The sequence below is a fragment of the Sorex fumeus genome, unplaced genomic scaffold (genome assembly GCF_029834395.1).
Source record: "Sorex fumeus unplaced genomic scaffold, SorFum_2.1 ptg000045l, whole genome shotgun sequence".
NCBI lineage: Eukaryota > Metazoa > Chordata > Mammalia > Eulipotyphla > Soricidae > Sorex > Sorex fumeus.
Window position 1 is genome coordinate 15,058,483 of NW_026606102.1, and position 20,577 is coordinate 15,079,059.

General features: G+C 42.3%; 1 protein-coding gene across 2 annotated transcripts; it reads right to left on the minus strand.

Moving 5' to 3' along the window:
• Window positions 1-1,675: 1,675 nt before the first annotated feature.
• On the minus strand, window positions 1,676-20,141 carry BTF3L4 (basic transcription factor 3 like 4). Of its 2 annotated transcripts, XM_056122315.1 has the most exons (6): window positions 19,973-20,130; window positions 16,029-16,095; window positions 12,036-12,149; window positions 4,501-4,702; window positions 2,790-2,849; window positions 1,676-2,129 (listed from the first exon to the last, which is right to left on the minus strand). In XM_056122315.1, exons 2-6 carry the CDS (start codon window positions 16,080-16,082, stop codon window positions 2,083-2,085), a joined length of 477 nt encoding a protein of 158 aa, XP_055978290.1. In that variant the 5' UTR covers window positions 16,083-16,095; window positions 19,973-20,130; the 3' UTR covers window positions 1,676-2,082. The 2 variants fall into 2 exon arrangements, with proteins under 2 accessions (XP_055978290.1, XP_055978292.1); XM_056122317.1 differs by lacking the exon at window positions 4,501-4,702 and having other exon boundaries at window positions 19,973-20,141.
• Between the last annotated feature and the right edge of the window lie 436 nt (window positions 20,142-20,577).

Genomic DNA, 20,577 nt, shown 5'->3' on the forward strand with positions numbered 1-20,577 from the left:
ACAGCAGGAATGGAAGGAAGTTTAAGATTCAGAAACACCTCATTTTGACAGGATGAATTCCAGAGTAATTAGGTACCCACCAAAGGTCACATAGTTAATTCAGTAGTCTGGACTGGAAAACAAGTCCTCTCAGATGAGTGCTCTTCATTTGCCTACACTGCCCTGTCTCCTGTATGTCACTATGTCAAGTCCCCACTGCTCTTTCTGCCCCACGATATACCCCTTAGGAAGAGTCAGAAGAATTGGATTATAGACTGCATAAGAACATGTATTGTTCTTGAACAAACAAACAATGGATGAAACATTATTTCTAATAATGACCAGGCTGAAATTCATTTGGAGTTTGGGAGTACAGGGTAAATACAAAAGAAGTAATTCTGTAGACAATAATAGAAGCAGAAGAGGAAATACTATCCTCTTTTGTACTCTTATTTTATTACTGTATTTTATTTTGTAATTAAGTCCATATATTAGATAAAACATAACAGGAAAAATGAACAAATTTATAAACTGATGTCTAGATGAAAAAAAAACACAAGAGCTTGCCTTTGTGTTCATAAACTTCGTGATATGTTGGTGGTCTTGCACTTTGGATATCAAAGATATCTAGACTGAAAGAAGTTGATATGCAGCAGTTTAAGCCATAGTTAGATGACAGGCCATGAAATAATAGTTTCTAAATCTTACTCTTAAATTGGCTACAACAAATGCTGAGATAGCAAAATACAAGCTTTTGTTATTAGACAGCAAGAGGGACACTCGAATGGAACTTACCTCCAAAGCTCTCTATGAGGAGGTAAAAAATAAATACTGTGTTTGAACAGTGTCTCCCCGCCCCCCACCCCTGCGCATTACTCTAAGCATGCAGGAGGATGCTATGAGCAGCTACAATATTAAGATCCAACCCAGAGGTAGGTTCAAGGCCAAGAATAGGAAAGTGACTGAAGAAATCTTCGTGGGCCAGAATCATTTCATTTCACAGAATGCCCAACTGTACTGGGGGGATGAATTCTATGGCTGATTTTTCTGATTAAAAAAGGCATCCCCAATCTCGAACTTGCTGGAAAGAAAACAAAACAAAACAAAAAAAGAGGCATATTTGTACTTGCCATAGTAATAGGTGTAAACTGGAATACTGAAAAAGGCTAGCATAAAATTATTTAGCAAGCATATGCTAGCAATTCCAGTTTGAAATCTGCCAAATTATAAAATCGAGAACAAATAAAAAGTTGAAGATAGAGCAACTGTTCCTCAAGATGAAGGAACAGAGTCTTACTAAATGAGGGATTAGGCACTCACGTAACTATTTGGAGAATACCCTACTCAGGCGAGGCAGAAGATGAGGAAGAGTATTACCAAAGGTTGACCAGGCCATTTGGAGACCAAAAGGAGAGTGGGGAAAAGGCATTTAGAAGAAAGCTAGCAAAAGAAATTCTTCTGGGTCTGTCAGTTAAAGTGATCTATGGCACTCATGCCAAAGATACACTACCTATTACACCAGCGTGAGGCTGGTAGCAAAGTAGCTCAAAACATTTAAAACCCAGAGAACTGTAAGAAAAACGTTAACCAAGCAAATTAAAACCAGACTTCCCAAGGTGAAATCTCAGATTAAAAAATCTAAGCTACACACTTTTCATTAATTCTGTGCATTATTAGAAAAAAATAATAAAGTAACAAATGTAAAGATTTATTTTATTTCTACTGGGGGGAAGGAGGAGGATAAATAGAACTGTTTTCCAATTTGTTCTCCACTGTTTACACACATACCCACACGCATACATACACATACACACATCAAAAATATCCCAACAAAAAAAACAAAACAAAAAAACAAGAGTTGAAAATCAAAACACCCTCAACTGCACCAATACATTTTGACCAAAAGAACAGATCCTGGGAGGAAGTGCAAAATGCAAAAATAAAATGACCAAAAATGCTGAACAAACAGCATTATTAATATACAAAATATTTATATTACTGAACTAGTAACAGTTGATGTTCTCCATGTCTGTAAAACTTTGGAACCACATAGCTGATTTGTTAAATCTAGTCCATGTCAGCTTCCAAAAACCAGAAAAGATTTTAGTTTGCTTCATTCTTTGATGCCTCATCAAAATTTTCTACAAGATCTGGAATAAAAAAAAAAAAATTAAGATACCATAAAAGAGAAAAAATGAAAATTTCATGAGCTTAACCCCAATAAATATAAAACTGCTGCTGTTAGCATTAGTTTGACAGTATAAAGGACAATCGGTAGAAATGAACTGGTGAGATTTCACTAGTGGTGCCTCATTTATTTGCTTAAGATAGAATTCATAAAGAAACTTAGTTTTTGTTTGGCTTTTTCAAGCAAGTCATTAGGATGCAGTGTTTTACATGTCAATCATACTTCACATAGAAATAACAGTAACTAAGTAAATTTTGAATTTTAAGCGACAAATTCTGATTTTAAGTTCTAAATGAAAGGGCTTTAATTAGATCTTATGCATTATATTGTATGAGAATCTATTATTCTGTTTGTTTTAGAGCCACACCCAACATGCCCAGGGCTTACTCCTGGCTCTGCACTCAGGAACTACTCCTGGCAAGCTCAGGTAACCATATGGAGTGCCAGTGATTATATTCTGGTCAGCAGTGGATGAGGCTAACACCTTACCTGCTGTAGTATTTCACTGGCCCCTTGTGTGTAAATCAGTTTAAATTCATAAGTTCAACAACAAAAAATGGAGTCATGGCATAATAAAATGAAAGCAGGATTCTAAAAAATTTAAAACTAAACTATGCATTACCTGGAACATCATCATCCTCTTCATCAATGTCTTCTGGTTTTGGTGCTTTGCTATCCAACACTGCAAAAAGTTCATTTTAAAGTTAGTCATCAAATGCGTGAAATGCATGATTAATAGTAATATAAATCCCAGAACCGCAATACAAATAAATTAGTATTTAAAATTTGCTTGTTTATTCATTTATTTTTTTGTGTTTTGGGCCACAGCAGCAATGCTCAGGGGTTAACTCCTGGCTCTGAACTCAGGAATTACTCCTGGAGATGATTGGGGGACCACAAGGGATATGTAGGGGACTGAGCTCAGGTCAGCTATGTGCCAGGCAAGTGCCCTACCTGACATACTGTCTCTGCAGACCTGAATTAAAAAAATTTTAAATAAAATTAGTCTTTGAGAACAAAGATCATTACAGATTCTTATGTTTATCCCTTTTTCCCTGTCTAAATCTTATGCAGCTGTTTAGGAAAAGCTAAACATTATCTACTCTAATGCAGTATTTTAAATTTTAAGTTCAGAAAAACTTTAACTTATACGTGTATTAAATACAACTGGAAATTTCAATGGGCAGTGAAGATAACATTTATATACAAAATGGAATAATAATGGTTCATTTGCAGTGGTTATATTCTCCACTTACAAAAACGTTATACCCCAGTAAATCTTATAGAAATAACCATCATGGGGAGATGGCTCCAAGGACTAGAACAAATGCTTTGTATGTCCCTAATCAGATCTCTAGTACCATATGGTCCCCCAAACACCAACTAGGTGTGTACCCCCTTTCAGAAAGAAAAAATAAAATGATATTGTTAAAAAATGCATCTAAAACACCCAATATACCTATTAATTATAGCTTAGATGAGGCTACAAACATGCCCAGAACACTTACATTAGCCTAGAGTTGGACAAAATCATCTAATACAAAGCCTATTTTACAATAAAATGTTGACCACCTCAGGTCATTTACTGAATGCTACGGTGAAAGTGAAAACTAATCTGGAGGTTATTGATTAACCTCATGATTCCAGGTCTGACCGGGACTCAAAGATTACTGCAGTGCTCAGCGTCATTACAGAGTATATTTCATGCTGCTGGCCCAGAAAAAGATTAAAATTGGAATTACAGTTTCTACTGAATATGTATCCCCTTTGCACAATCACAACCTTATTTAGTCTTATTTTTATTTTGGGGGCCTGCCAAGCAAAGGAATAGGCGCCACTCCGGGCAATACGCAGCCAGCTGATTCAGATCGTTTACATGGCACTGTTGGGGTCACTAGGCTACACAGGGCAGTGCTCAAAAGGTCATGCAATGCTGGGAACTGAGCTGCGGTCCTGACCCTGAGTTATTCCCTTGGCCCCTAAATACAGTAAAATAAGTCAGAGAAAATAACGTGCTATTAAAAAATCCATGAAAAAATATAGTGCTGTACTGTATTCATTGATAACCTAATTTACAAAACCCAAGTGTATCTAAAAGGGAAAGCAGTTCAAACCCATGTTTTTTAAACCATGTTGTTAATGCTGCTAAAATGTACCTGAATATTTCATGTGCCATCTGTGTACTTATTAAAGAAACAAACACAAAAGCATCTAAGAATATAAACAATCTTGTAAGAAGCAAGATTTGCATATAAGCAAATACTTCCAGTTCGAAAAAGGAAACCTTTGAAATCATTAGGTTCTTTAAGGGAAGGAGATGACGAAATACCTACCTTGCCGCGGGAACTGTTCAGCTAACTTCCTAAGACTTGTTAAACTATCAGCACCAAGCTGACTTAATATCCCAGGCAGCATTTCTGTGATTGGTTTGGCTTCTGCGTGACCAGTAATTGCAAAGGTGTTAGCAGAAAGGGAAGCTTGGACTTTGGGATTATTGAAATGAATAACTGTCCCATCATCTTTAATCATGTTCACCTGAATGATCACAGAAGAAAAATTTATTTCACATATTTGGTACAACTAAAAACAATATAAAATTTAGCCAAGTTCTGTTTTTTTTTTTTTTTTGAAAAGGTTGGGGAGGGGGAGGCTCCCAAGCAATGCTCAGGGGGCTCAAGGGCCCCCTTTCAGGATTCTCAGCCCACTGGGTCAGCATTTTAGCGCAAGGGTCTGAGGTGCAGAGCTGCACAGGCCCTGCAGTGCCAGAGATTACCTGGGCTATATATATCACCAGTGCTCAAGGCACCATGTGGTAACAGGAATCTAGTTGGGGTTTGGCTACATGGAGGTCATGTTGCCTTAACCCCCAAACAATCTCTTCAGCCCCCAAGCTGTTTTAAAAACTTGGTTGTTTTATAAACCCAAGGCACTAGTTATCCACACAATTAATGAAGCAGTAGAAATGGGTAGGAAAGGAGATTAGCAACAAAGTAAAATGGCTTAGGCTACATAAATTACTACGAAGGTCAAAAAATAGTCATTTTAGTATGGAATCTAGATTTTTAAATTCAAAGACTTTTCTTGTAAGTAAGAAGCTCATGTCCACTTTTAAAACAATCAAGTATCGGCTGAGGCCTGGCTTGTTAATGAAATCATTCATTATCTTACTCAATTTAATTACTGAATGAAATAGGTATAAATGTGATTTGGCAAGGAAGCAGCGTACTTAGGGGAAGAGGTTTTAAGGGAGTATTAGTACATATAAAAGTAATCACTGAACATCCATAAAGTACACTCAGGAATCAGTCAAGCATTTCACTCCATTGAACACAGGATTTTGTCAGTTCTTCTAATTCTTAAGTGTGGCTTCTTGACAACCTTTATAAATCCTCATAAATGTCAATGCAAAAAAAAAAAAAGTCAATGCAGCTCTCAATCGTCTTGCTTGATCATCTGAATATACTTGATCAATCAGTTGGAAATCTTTAAAACCAACATCCTTTCTACAGCTTTCGCTAAAATGGACCAGACTGAAATTGATCTACTGCGGAGAGCCCGGCAAGCTACCGAGAGTATTCGATATGCCAAACACAGTAACAACAAAGTCTCCAATGGAGACGTTACTGGGCCCGCTCGAGCAAATCGACGATCAATGGGAGGGCCTGGGGCTTACTGAAAAGGAAGGATGAACATGCACTGATTAAATTGTTATTTTTTTCCTTTCATTCATGCATTCTGTGTTTTAGTAGAGCTGAATTTACATAATTCATATGTGCAAAGGATGTGATTTTACTATGCAGCCGATTTCACTGGGTAAGCTACCTTGGTGGTAACATGTTTATTAGATAAAAAGGTTAGGAGAGTTAACTGTTGGCTACTTTAGAAGCATTTCATGATCCATCCAAAAACTGCCCTTGTCACAACCAAGAGGAGATGTTCTTCATGATCAGTGCAATTGGGATTTTCTTCCTCAGAGGTGATCACCAGCACTGCTAGACAGCACCAGAAAGGAAGGGGAAGAAAGGGGCGTCTAAATTTCAGGCAAGACCTGGAACACAGAAAAAATAAAGGCAAATCCCCTGGAAAAGTGTAACTAAGCCCCACAAATAATTTCCCAAATTGTCTCTGGTAAAAATTACCATTTCAGTTCTACACTCTTCCCTTTCTTTGTATTGCACTTAAGGTTCTATCTTGTAGATGACACAAAATAAACATTCAGTCCAACTCTTTCCAACAAATGTCGAGGTTAAAGTAATTTATGTTCACTTTTAGAAAATGATCAATTACACGATTCTGAAGAAAATTACAGTTCAGGTGGACAATGGAATGTTTAAGTGGCTGAAATTCTGGGAGGAGAATAGCTTGAGGAGGAAACGACTGGAAGGAAGGAAACCAGGGGCTGCTGTTCTCCAATCACGCAACGTCAGTGTGGGGAAACAGAGAGCTCAGAGGATTATATTTTACACATCAAGGCCAAATCCCTTAATTTAATACAGGATTTTGTAAGACTTCCAGGTATGAAGAGTCTCAAATACTGGAACTTGAGACAGTTTTTGTTTACAGACATCACGAGACTGGAAATCAGTACTGCTCCCCTAAAGTCAGTTCATATATTTGTTAAACTTAAGAGGTCTTCTAGTTCAAATCCTTGCTGAGAAATAAATACCTAGAGACAAAAGCTCTTGGATAAACAACAGAGGCTAGAACAAACAGCTGGTTAAATACAAATCCAGACCCTAAACCTGGATTTTCTGTTCGATTTCAGTGAACTACAGATCTTACTGGCCACAAAATAAACAAGAGGCTAACATGGGCCGCAAAGCAATGTTGTCGTATTTTACATCCTGATGTAGGTAGGTGTTTGAAGTTTGACGTATGTTTAGCATATGTGAGAAGCAAGATGAATCAATCTAGGGTAGGAAAATTATTAAATGGCTATTTTGAGTTAGGGTTGATTTTTAAAAATACAGCTTTATGAATAGAAAGGTTCAGAGGGATATGGAGAGTTGAGCTAATTTTAGACAGCAGAAAGAGTAAATAAATACATTTTCCTTCACTGGGGGAAACTCAGACGCTGGAGCTAAAGATTCCACTCTGAGCATGTGATGCTGGCACCAGGGATTAAGGTCACAGGTGCGCACTTGCCCTGGGTTCTTTATTAAACTATCTAGCTATTTTTGGGCCCCCAGAACATTTTTACTGAGGGGGAGGCAGTTCACAGACAGTGCTTTGGGCCCAGGGGCCATTTTCTGCAGTGCTCAGGTGCCACCAAGTTAGAACCCAGTGATTTTACTAGTTTGACCTAAATAAGTCACAGTATTAAGAAGAGCGATGAAACTTGCTACTGCACCAAAACTCAAGCTCGTTTTTAGCCAAATGTTTTTCAGCTCAACATACAAGGGGGAAGAATATTTTGTAAGCTATGGAGAAGGTATTGAGATCCCAGAAAAACAAGCCCCCCAAAAATTCCCCAAAACAACAAAAAAAACCCCAGATTCCCTTGGGTAATGCTTGGGGCAGTCCTCAGAGACAAAACTGGCACTGCTCAGGGTTCTCTACGGCTACATCTGGTGATGATAGGGAGGCCATAAGGTCAAAGAAAGAAACTGGGTTTGATGCATGCAAGGTAAGAGCCCTTCCTCCTGCACTGTCTCTCTGGCCCTTCTGTTTGTTATATAGTGCCAGGGAACAACCCCAGGTCACAGGCATGCAAGGCGGATAATCTATCACTCAGAATGCATTCCCGGGTCCCTTGTTCTTACAAGCAAAGCGTGTGTCCTGTAATCCCTGTATTACTCCCCCAGCCCAAAGGCAATATATATTTAAATATATTGAGAGAAAGCTGTTTTGGAAAAAGACAATGGCAGTGGTTGCAGAAAACACTGAATGGAATGAAAGTCAATAAACTGCACTCTCAAAACATGATTAAAATGGCAAAGTATGTTCATTACATTTGATCACAAAGAAACCGATGGAGAAACAAAACAGAAGGTACCCATCGAGAGCTCAGGGGCAGAGTGTGTTGTTCAAACACAAGCCTTCAGGTCTGACTGCCTGCACACGTGCCGCCGTGTCAGGCACTATTCCCATTCAAATGGCAAACTGCTGCTTGGGATCCTTCACGTCACAAAGTGTGCAATCTTTGCTGTACAACACACCCCCAGTCATTGCAACAATGAGGGGGGCGGAGGGGAGCAGGATCTTAAAATACAAAGGCTGCGGTGGAATGATGAAGCGACGCAGTGACAAGACACTTCCCGTCTGCTCTTGTGCACGACGCTTTCCTTTCACTCCTACTTCACCCACCAGCACTTGAGGTAAGTCTGGGAAGAAATGAGCGCAAGGGTCAACTGGTGATGTAAGCTGTCTTCTGGGGAACCAGTTAAGAGGAAGAAAGAACCAGGAAGAGGAAAATAGAAACTGGAGAACTTTCAAATGGCAAAATTTGCATTCTTGGTCCTAACCTTTCTCTTGAGCTCCAGCTCCCTAAATTCTATCTATGAAGCAACATTATCACAGCCAAAGAGAAATTCAGGGTTCCGGTGTATCTGCTACCAAATCTGATTAAAATCAACTGTTTCTGAGAAAGAGAACAGAGGAAGAAAGGGGAGAGCGACTATATTCAATTGGATTATCTAGTAATACACACTTCAAAATCTCTTTCAACGTCACAGAATAGAAAATATTTTCAGAAATATGTTTCTAGATTATACTCTACTAGAAATTCCTTCCCAAAAATAGGCTATATGCTTGGCATTCTTATGAAACACTGACATTCCTCTGTCCTTTAATTTTTGACAGCTTTGAATTTTTTTTATGACATCTTATTGTCTCATTCCTACTTTGGACAAACTTGCAGGCTATTGAATGTAGCCTGCCCACAGGGCAGAGTCTGGCAAACTCCCCGTGGCGTACCAAATATGCCAAATACCAGTAACAATGATGGGTCTCATTCTCCTAAAGAGCCTTGAATGTAATCTCAGGGCTAGGGTGAAAGAGACGTTACTGGGGCCTGCTCGAGGCAATCGACGAATTTGTTTTTGGTAACAAAAAAAAAAGTCTAGATGTTTGTAACTATATGTTTATTATAGCAAATCAACAAACCAATGAAAGACCTAACGAATCTGGGTCAGCCTTGTGCAAGGCAAATGCCCTACCTGCTGTGCTAAGAGGACTTTTAAGTTTTCGGACGAGGAAAAAAAAATCACATACAGACTGGAAATCTAGTAAGATCAGAAGTTTACTTGGTAAAAGTGACTCAACGAGTCTCTGAAACCCACCAGTGAGTTCCCTGCTCCCCACTTATCAAACTAAGGTTTTCTTTTTATTTGATGTTTACAAGTACAGAAAACGTGATTAATATTACCTTTGTTTTCTATACTCGATAGTTTTTAACCAGCTTTTCTTAAACTGCCGAGCCAAAAAGGTAGTACATTCAAAAGAATCACCTTTTAATGACTCAATCATTCCCTGGCCCTAGTTCTATTATTTTATTGCAGTGGCCACTCTTAGCGGTACTGGGATGTCATGGGGTACCAGGGATGGAACTTAGGGCTTCCACATGTGAAATCTGTATTCCAGTCCCCTGAGCTATCTTCCTAAAACCCTGCTTCTAATCTTTTCAGCTTAAGAATGCACAGCCATATCAGGCTCGAGCGGGCCCAGTAACGTCTCCATTGGAGACTTTGTTGTTACTGTGTCTGGCATATCGAATACGTCGCGGGGAGCTTGCCAGGCTCTGCCGTGCATGTGAGATACTCTCGGTAGCTTGCCGGGCTCTCCGGGAGGGGCGGAGGAATCGAACTCGGGTAGGCCATGTTGGCTGCGTGCAAGGCAAACGCCCTACCGCTGTGCTATCACTCCAGCCCCATATCAGGCTAAAAGGAAAAAAGATGTATGTTGCTTATAGTTCCTGCCATCGTATAAGTACACTGACTTCAAAGCTATCAAGCGGATTTAAATGATACGTTAATAATCATTCAAGTATACATGGTAGAAGAAATATGTGACGTGTGGCCATTTCAATGCCTTTTCTTTCTCTGTATGTGTGGTACTGGGGTCAAATCCAGGAGTTCTATCCTTGGATCTCTCTGCTCCCACGTCTATATCTGATGAGTTTACAACATATGTACATTAACATTTATTAAAAATAGTGAGGTGGTACCACATACTAATGATGTAATTTAAACTAAACGGGGGAAGGAATGACAGTACAGCAGGTAGGGCACTTGCCTTGCACATGGCTGACCCAGACTAGATTTCCGGTATCCCACCTGAGCACCCTCATGAGAAATTCCTGAATTCCAGATCCAGGAGTAGACTGTGAGCACCACTAGGTGTGGCCCCCAAACCAAATAAAAATACAAATTGAACTTAAGATGCTTAAAAATTAAACACTGGGGGCTGGAGAGATAGCACAGCGGGTAGGGCATTTGCCTTGCACGCGGCCAACCCGGGTTCAATTCCCAGCATCCCATATGGTCCCCTGAGCACCGCCAGGGGTAATTCCTGAGTGCAGAGCCAGGAGTAACCCCTGTGCATCGCCAGGTGTGACCCAAAAAGAAAAAAAAAATCAAACACTGGTTATTATCAAAAATGGAAATCAGGTAGAAGTGATGGTAACAGATCAGAGAAAGGTCAGTTACTATTGATCTCTTGAAATCATTTTGACTTTTGGTTTCATAATTGAGGAAAAGTACTATGATCAAAATGTAAAGAGGAAGAAAGCACAGGAGTTATGGCATGATAAATACTATATACAATGTATTGGTATACACACATATACATTACAAATATACTCATATTTGTATTTATAAAATTTATTTATGCATTTTCATTATATACAAATATATTTGCCTTGCATGCAGCCAACCCAGATACAATCTCCATCAATGCCTGGTCCTCTGAGCACCACTAGAAGAAATCCCTCTAACGAGAGGCCCCTGAACATCACCAGGTCTGGTCCCAACCTACCCCCCAAATTCTTAAAAGACATTTGGGGCCAGAATGATAGTAAAGTGGGTAGGGTCGTGGTCGACCTGGGTTTGATTGCCGGCACTCTGTATGGTCTCCCAAAGCCTGCCAGGAATAATCCTTGAAGGGATAGCCAAGAGTAAGCCCTGCCAGGTATGGCCCCAACCCCCCTCCCCAAAAATTTGATTTTTAACCAGTAATTTTTCTCCCCACCTCGTAATCAATAATTTTAAAACAAGAGATCTCATAAGAAATTCAATCCTACTGAACCCTAGCACCACACGTTTTCTGAGCACTACCGGGGTGACCCTGAGTGTCATGGTCCCAAAAAGTTCCCCCCGCTAAGAAAAGGGAGGAGAGAATTTAAATCCAGGGGATGTGGTTCAGCTGTAGAGAGCACTTGTCTTATATGTGTGAGGCCGAGTTTGATCACCACATCAACAAAGAAGAAAAAGAAAATCAAAAAGGAAATTCAATCCATGTAAACCTGTTGTTTCTTCTCTGAGGCAGCAGAGACTTTGTGGAGAAGGTAAGTGTTTTTATGGGGAAAAAGTACAATTTTATTTGAAGAAATCTGGGTGTTTAATTTTCTATGATTAGGTAAAATGTTTTACCTTAAAATTCAAAAGCATTTCCGTGATTTTTCAAATATTCAAATACTTTTGAGTCTTAAAAGTAGGATGGATTCCCTGTTTATTAAGATCATTTTTGACAACTTGACAACTATCCAACTTAAAAATACAATATGCTAACTCAACAGCAATATTTCTTTAATGACATCTGAATGATATTATTAGATTATTCTAAGGTGATATTTTACAGTGACAAGTTTGGACTATTATTTATGAACATGCTATCTGCCTATATAATGAAATAATTTACAAAGTGATCATACCTCTTCAATACCAGCTATGTTATTCACAGCCAGTTTTTTTAGAGAACTCTGAAGTTTTTTGTCATCAGCCGTAGCTGTTCTATGTACCACCTTCTTCTTTCTGCGAGCTGTACCCTGAAAAACAACAGAACAAAAATGTGAGCATGCTTTACATTTGAGGAATGGATACCCATCACAATACTCTAAAACTCACAGAAGATTAATAAGCATGCTCAGAATAGTGACTGTCAACCTAATTCTTTTTTTGAAGGTCAATCCTCTGTTCTCATTATTTTCAATATCCAGCATGCACCACTTCAACACATTGTTTCAAACTAGTTTTCTAATTATGACTTATTTTGGTGTTGGGGATTGAACCAGGGTTTCAAACACACAAAGCATGTATTTTACAGTAAAACTACAAACCTGACCAAAAGCATCATTTTTTTAAAAAAAAAATTATTAGTGAGACATCATGAGGTACAGTTGTAGACTTACAAATTTTTGTGCTTGGGTTTCAGTTATACAATGATCGAGTACCCAACCCTCCACCAGTGCCCATTTCCCACCACCACGGATCCCAGTATCCCTCCCACCCCCCATCCCCCCATCCCCCCCTGCCTCTGTGGCAGGGCATTTCTTTTTGTTCTCTCTCTCTTATTGAGTGTTGTGGTTTGCAAAAGAGGCAATGGGTGACAATCATGTTTGGTCTATAGTCTACTTTCAGCAAAAAGCATCATTTTTAATTTCCAGGATATTTACGGGCCAAGACTGTGGTTCAGTAGCAGAGCATATGCTTCACCACTACTTCCTGGGGGGAGGGGGGGTAGTGGGACAGTGGGACAGAAAGTGAGAGAGTGAGAGTGAGAGTGAGAGAGTGAGTGAGAGAGAGAGAGTTTGAGGGCCGCACTCAACACTGCTAAAGTGCTCAGGGCTTATTCCTGGCTCTGCACTCAGATCACTCATGGTGGGGCACAGGGAACCATCTGAGGTGCCAGGGATCGAACCCAGGTCAGCTGTGTGCAAATTATGGCCCTGTACCCTTTACTTAATTCTGGGCTACACCTGGTGTTGGTCAGGGCTTACTCCTGGCTCTGCACTCAGCAATCGCTCCTGGCAATGCTCAGGGACCATATGGAATGCCAGGGTAATCAAATGCCCCATCCGCTGTACTACCTCTCTCAACCTTCCTTTCTTTTTTACTTTTGAGCCACACCTTCCGTGTTCAAGACTTACCTCTGACTCTGGCTCAGGGATAACCCTGCTGTGGTTCTGGGGACCCATAAACAGTGCTAAACCCTGCTCAGGTCTGTGTAAGACATGCACCTTCACCGCTATCTCCCCAGTCCTCCTTTCCCTTTTCTTGGTTTTTGGGGCCAGAGTCCCATCTGTTTTCAGGGGACCTTGTGGTGCTGCGGATCCACAGCAGGGTCAGCTACATGCAAGGCAAGCCCTGTAACCTCTATACTTTCTCTTTCTGGCCCCAGCCATTATCTTTCTAATGTGACGGTTACTCCTGACTGCTGAGGAGTAACAGGAATAACTCCCGATATCACAAGAGGAACATGCTCAGTAGTGCTCAGCAGGCCTTTCTAGCCTAGTCTATGTCTTATCAGACTTTAATTATTACCAGTTTTTAAATTCTAAACTCTAGCTGTACCAAACTAAAGCAAGCCATCCTATCGGACAACAAGATGCTGCAGCATCATCCGATGTGCCATTGCGTGAGTGAGGCTGAGAGTCCCCTTTGATTGCATCATTGATCTTCTCTTCTGTCTGCCTAGTGATAAATTCTCATTTATTCTTTACATCTAAGATGGGGCAAGAAGAGGGGTTAAGGCGCTTGCCTTGCATGTGGCTAATCCTGGTCCAAATGCCTGGCACCACACCTGCGCAGAGCCAGTGTGGCACGAAAAACAAAGAACAAACCTCAGCCGATTCTGTCCTTATCCCCTCTAAGCAAGAACACCTCATACTTCATTTCAACACTTGTGATTTTATAGTGTAATTGTAAGCAGCTCACCCTTACAAACTGAGCTGTTTAAGAACAGAAAATTCGGTTTATCTTCTATGTGCTAAACACATGGTCGGGTTTTAATAAACTAGTTAAATGAATGAATGAATGTGCGAACTTAATGGTTTAAAAGATATAATAATGGGGTCAGAGAAATAGTACACGCCTTGCATGAAACTGACTCTGGTTCAGTGCCTAGCACTGCATGTGGCCCCCACAGCCAAAAAGACAAAAAAAAAAAAAAGGATATATAATAATGATATGTTGCATCTTCTTCCATGTCTATTTTTTTTTTTTTTTTGCTTTTTGGGTCACACCCGGCGATGCACAGGAGTTACTCCTGGTCCATGTACTAAGGAATTATTCCTGGTGGTACTCGGGGGACCATATGGGATGCTGGGAACTGAACCTCGGTTGGCCGCGTAGAAGGCAAACACCCTATCCACTGTGCTATTGCTCCAGCCCCCCATGTCTATTCTTAAATAGCACTGTTTTTGAATAGTACTGTTTTTTGCATTGGTATAGGTCATTAATTTTGATGCTAGAGTACTTCTTACTTTGATTACATGACAATATTAATAATAATTGTAGATTAAGACAGCTATCACTACAAAATAAGAAAATACTAGTCACTTCCTTCTCAGCATTAAAAGCTGTGGTTTATGGCACCTCTAAAGCTGCTATATAGGGTTTGTCTAACCCCCCCCTCTTTTTGGGTTTTTTTTGGGTCACACCCGGCGATGTACAGGGGTTACTCCTGGCTCTGCACCCAGGAGTTACTCCTTGTGGTGCTCAGGGGACCATACGGGATGCTGGGAATCGAACGCAGATCGGCCGCGCAAGGCAAACGCCCTACCCTCTGTGTTATCTCTCCAGCCCCTGTCTACCCCCTTTACAAAGGAGTATAGATCTCCCTTCCTTTTACAAAGATTGCATTCACAAGGGAAAAAAAACAAAGCTGGGCTAAGAGCCTGAAGAGAATTGGAGAATTTGGTGCTCAAAATTAGTTCTTTTTCTTTTCTATCCTGTCTTAAGAAGAATTAGTTCTTTTTTCAGACTTTCAAGTACATGGAGGGTCTGGGAGATAAGAGCAATGGTCTGGAGCCTATGATTCAGATGCGGACACCCACAAGGTTCCAATCTCTGACAATCCCTGGTCCCTTTAGCACAACGGAAGTGATCCCTGACCTAACACTCAAGTACCATCAGGACACCTCCACACTCACCCTCAAAAGTCAACAAAGTACATAGAATAAGAATGCTTATGTTTATAGTCACCAACAAAATATAGGCAGAAATATGAGATGAAAACTTAGCAATGAACAAAAGGTAAATCTGAGCATTTCCAACTAAATCCCTTACATACTTGATGTTAACACAAGGTGAATCTAGTCAAGATAAGGTAACTTAAGATAACTTTAATATCCAGAATGCTTAAGAAATGAATAAAATTACAATAGTGAACATTTAGTAAGCATAGGTCTGTGCCAGACACCACACTACATGTTTTATAAAAATCAATCTTTAAAACATCTGTGTAGTTTTTTCTCTTTTCTGTCTTGCAATTGTAAAAATCGAAAGTTAACCAGGTTGGATAACTTGCTCCTATCATGCAACTACCAGATGCTAAAGAGAATTTGAACCCTCACTGCACCATCAGAGAGAGGGCTTCTATTTACCTATTTTAGACCTAAGCAGTTCTTTTTCAAATTGGAATGTGGCTTGACCTTGAAAAAATTTTAGTATTTTCAATGACCACAAATCCAAAATAATATTGTGGTAATAATATACTTTACTACCAGTTTTTTTCCTTTTTGGATCAAAACTGGTGATACTCAGGGTTCCTCCTGGCTCTGCACTCAGAAATTACTCCTGGCGTTGCTTAGGGGACCATATGGGATGCTGGGGATTGAACCCGGGTAGGCCGCGTGCAAGGCAAACGCCCTACCCATTGTGCTATCGCTCCAGCCCCCTACCAGTTTTTCTTATGTCACACTCACCTTGCCCCCTATCCGGACCTGAGCCTGAAGTTTGGCTAACTTTTCTTGATTCATGCTGTTGGTGTATCTAGGAGGGGAAAAACAGATTTGTTAAGGTCATTGTTTCACCAAAGAAAGTGTTTATGCAACAGTATCTTCTGGTTCACTAAGCTTGCCATAGGCCATTATCATATTAATGCTGTCTATATTCTTGTAAACATTAATAAATTATTCTAGTTACATAAAGCACATTATTGAAAGAACCAAAATTAAACATGAGGGAGTCAAGTATACAATCAGAAAAGAGAATGGAACTCCAAGTTACCTATCTGAACACACTCATTAAAAACATGATTCAGTATTCTGGCATTTAGTAAAACCTAACCAATTATAAAATTTCTGCAGGCAAGCCATATTTCCCCCCAAAGGTTTTTACAGCAGAGGGCTGTTACCAACCTTTATGCAAACTGTTCTTGCCTAAAACACATTTTGTATGTCTTAAAAGCCAAAATCAGAAGAACCCCCACCTCCCGGGAGGTGGGTGGGCAGGGAACTGGACAAAAAAGAATTCAACAATGACCTGTCTAGTTGTCAAGACATGAAGTACTGATCCAGAGAGTTCAGCAGGCTCAGCTTATAGGCTAGAGGGATAGTCCAGTGGGTAGGGCATTTGCCTTGCATGAAGCCGACCTGAATTTGATCCCTGACACCCCAGATGGTCCCCCAGCCCACCAGGAGTAATTCCTGAACACAGAGCCTGAAGTCAGTCCTGAGCACTGCTGGGTATGTCCCCACCCCCCAAATAAGCTGGAGCACATGTTCTGTATGCAGGAGACCTGGGTTTGATCCCCAGTACCACATGGTCCTCCCGCACCAATGGGTGGGGACCCAAAACATAAAGAATGTCATATTCTCTCCTCAAGGTCAGATAGCATTAATCAGGAGAGAACCAGATACTCAGACAAGCAGTGTTGCAATATTTTCTGGGGAGTTAATCAATAGCTGATTCTGATATAGCATGCCGCACTTGTCAATCTATTCTTGCATACAGGCAAACTATGTCTCACAGCACAACTTGGCAAAAGACACTACTATACTGATAAAAACCGAGGAGGCTGGCATTAGAAGTCTTCTTTTCGTAGTTGTGCAAGGCATTGAATTTGGGGTCCCATAGGTGCTCTACCCCTAAACTCACCCTCTGGACCAAGAGATTCTTTAATAAAAATATTTTTTTTAATTTTGGGGCCAAACCGGCTGTGGTCCTGATTTTGTGCTCAGGGATCATAGCTTGCAGACTGAATCAGGGCTGTGGTCAAAGTGGCCACATGTAAGGCAAGTGCCTCACCTCTATCCTCTCTCTCTAGACCCAGACCAAGGAGATTCTTACTAAGTTTTCTAGGTTAGTTTAGACTTAGAAAATTCAAAGAACATTCTAAAGTCACAAATGCTAGTCTCATCAGTAATGTTGCTACTAAAGAAAAAGATTAATTTAGAATGGATTAAAACTCTTCATGCAATATAAACAAAAGCCTTAAAAGTCTTGTTTCATTTATTCTGTGGATAGCTGAGCATTCACAGAGAGGTGAGGGAATAAAGGGCTAAGCTGTTACCAGCTCTTTTTTTTCCCTCAACAACTTAACTTTTTGTTTTTGGGTGATCCCCAGTGATGCACAGGGGTCACTCCTGGCTGCTGGGGAACCATATGGGGTGCTGGGAACTGAACCTGTGTCAGCCACATGCAAGGCAAACACCCTACCCTCCGTACTACTGCTCTAGTACTAGAGACTTTTCTTAGGTTTTAAGCTTGTTTCAAGGCCAAATAAACGTCCTGTGTCATTTAGAATTTATGATTTCTAAATTTTGCTCAGCCCTTGTCACAAAGATTAAAAGGCCAAACCCACTCTTTTACAGGAGGAAGTGTGATTTGAGTATGCTATCAGAATGCGTAGGTATTGGCCAATCCCAACTCTGCCAGACTCAAATGTGTTGCTAAATATCCCAATACCTATGCTCAACTGTATTTACTTTTCTTAAAGGAATGTGGCCAAGAAGGTTTGGTGAAGCAATGAAGAACCCAAGGAATTTCTTGCAAAAGGAGGCTAAGTGAAAGGGCCGGGGAGACAGCTCAAAGGGCTAGAGCACAGGTTTGGCATGAAGGAGCCCCAGGTTTGATCCTCATCAACAAATGATCTCTGAGTACCATGCCAGGGAGTGGGCTGAACAGTGTCAGATGTGGCTCTCCCACAGCACACACCAAACCAAACCAACAACACACATATACACACAGAGGTTAACGGAAATGATCAAAAGACACATGCAAACCAATCTGGATTTTGAAGTAACAAGTCGAAGAGAAGAAACGGTAGAGACAGAAGAATTCTGACTAGTCTGCACCAAAAATAAGCATCCTTATCCATGTGTGGATGAAAGAGTGCAAGATTACATCCCACTGCAGGCAATCGGGGGTCAGAAAACTTGTTTTCAAAGAGTATCTCAGAAAAAAATCACTTTAAGGAGGCTGGGAACTCAAGAGTGTAGGAGAGACAGGAGGGAGCTCTTGTCTACCAGAAGTGTGTGCAATTCAGGCTGGTCACGGGATGCGACAGTGAGAGAACCAATCTAGCATCAAGCTCAGAATCTGGGCTAACCCTCGAATAGCACCTGGTTGCATCCCCGACTTCTGGGCCAACCTTTCCGAGATCACAGGCATTGTTTGCCATATATAAGGCAGCAGCAGGATCTCCACAAACAAATCCAAAAAGCAGAGCACCTCCCTCCTAAGTGACTTGGAAATGAGGGTCGGAAAGGAAAATGTCACTTCTTCCAACAGACTTAAGATCAGTGATTTCTTCCCTGGGGTCCCGTGATGGATTAGCCCTTTCCTCAAGAGCTCCAGAAAGTGTCAACAAAGAGGTTATAGTTAATATTTACTGAACATCCAAGTTCCAAGCTTTATGGCAGGCACTTTCACAGCCACCGTGTTCACAAAGGGGTGAAATGATTTCACCCTTTAGCCTTACTTTCTGTTACATGGGTACTGGATTTCTAGGCAGAAGGATCAAGGTCCTGCCACTCAGGGCTTCTGAAAAGGATCTGGCTCCGATGAACCGGTGTTTCCTTTGTTTAAGAAAGGTGTGACACCCCACACACTTCAGACAGTCCTTCTCCAGGGTGGAGGTTTGGTTAGCACGCACAACTTAGGGTTCACTAAATTACCGAAGATTTCAGAAACTGGTAACTATTGTTACCACCCCAGAGGGGCAGCTCTGGTGCGGGGCGAGGACGGACGTGGGAACGGAAGTTGAAACCGCCATTCACAAGCAGCAGCGCCTGTCGGTCAATCATCAAGGTCCTGACAGCTCACGGATGCGCAGGGTAGTGTGAGGGGGTGGCAAAGCCCCGTAAGGCAAGGCTGGGCGGGGGAAGCCGACTGGCAAACACCTCCTGCCAGGAGGGGAGGTGACACGCGCTGCAACGGAATTCGGCCCCAGGCGCGTGGGGCTGGGAGCGGGGGTGGGGGCGGTGGTGTCGGGGCCGCTAACCTCAGTTTCCCTGTCTGTAAGGTGGGACGCCTCAAATGCGATGACAACAGAGACGCTGCACGAAGCTCGGGGCTCACGAGCATTGCCGCTGGGAAAGAACGAGTGAAACAGGGCAGAGGCGGGAAATCGCCCGTCCCCTGCCGCACACCGCCGGGCGGCCGGGCGGCGGGCGCGCACGCCCCGCGCCGTTTGGGGGGCGAGCGGGTGGGGGCCGGCGATGCTGGGGACCGTGCCTCAGGTGCCGACCCCCGCTGCGCCGCCCGCAACCGACAGGCCGGACCGGCCGCCTCCGCCCCCACTCGCGGCGGAAGTGGCCACTCGAGCGGTTGGCGGGCGTCGGCGCCGCCGGGCGGGGGCGCGGGGGGGGCAGACCGTGCGCCGCGGCCCAGGGCCGTGCAGTGGCGGGACCGCCGCGGGTCTCACCTGGAGCAGGAAAGGTCCTCCAACAGCGGCACGCGGGAAGAGCAAGATGGCTACCGCAGGCCAGGAGACAGAGAAAGACGGCGGCGGGAGCGGGAGCCACGTGATGCCGCCGGCCCCCCGCTCCCGCTCCCCCGCGCAGCCTATCCCCGGAGCGCACCTCCGAACTACAAGGCCCAGCCTGCTCTGCGCGGCCCGGGGCGCCGGCGGACGCGGCGCCGCGCCGCGCTGCACCCTGGGACTTGCAGTCCCCCGGGCGTTCCATTGTGCCTCTGCCTAGGCTGGGTCGGGAGCCCACCTCCTGCGAGGCCCGTCTCTTTTTTATTTCTTTTTCTTTCTCTCTTTTTGTTCCTCTGGGTGTGCACTTTTGTCCGTTGTCTTTTGCCAAGGCGTGAAGGACGCGCAGTCGGACTCCAACTGATGCGGGAGGAGAGAACCGTGATCGTGTTCTTTTCGTTGCGTGTGAGAGAGGAAAGGGCAGGAGAAATGCTCAACTCTCAAAGTTAAAAAAAAAAAACAAAACAGGCAGAATTGAGCAGAAGAAACGTGACACTTTAAACAAGTCTGCAGTGACTTCTGTCCTGGTTCTGAAGAGCTCGGTCAGTTTT

What these genes read in the sequence shown, in the direction of transcription:
- BTF3L4 (XM_056122315.1), bottom strand. Translation starts at nt 16,082, where the DNA reads ATGAATCAAGAAAAGTTAGCCAAACTTCAGGCTCAGGTCCGGATAGGG. An exon ending in AGGTCCGGATAGGGGGCAAG is followed by an intron (nt 12,150 to 16,028) that starts GTGAGTGTGACA and finishes GTTGTTTTTCAG; the next exon opens with GGTACAGCTCGCAGAAAGAA. An exon ending in ACATAGCTGGTATTGAAGAG is followed by an intron (nt 4,703 to 12,035) that starts GTATGATCACTT and finishes GTGATCATTCAG; the next exon opens with GTGAACATGATTAAAGATGA.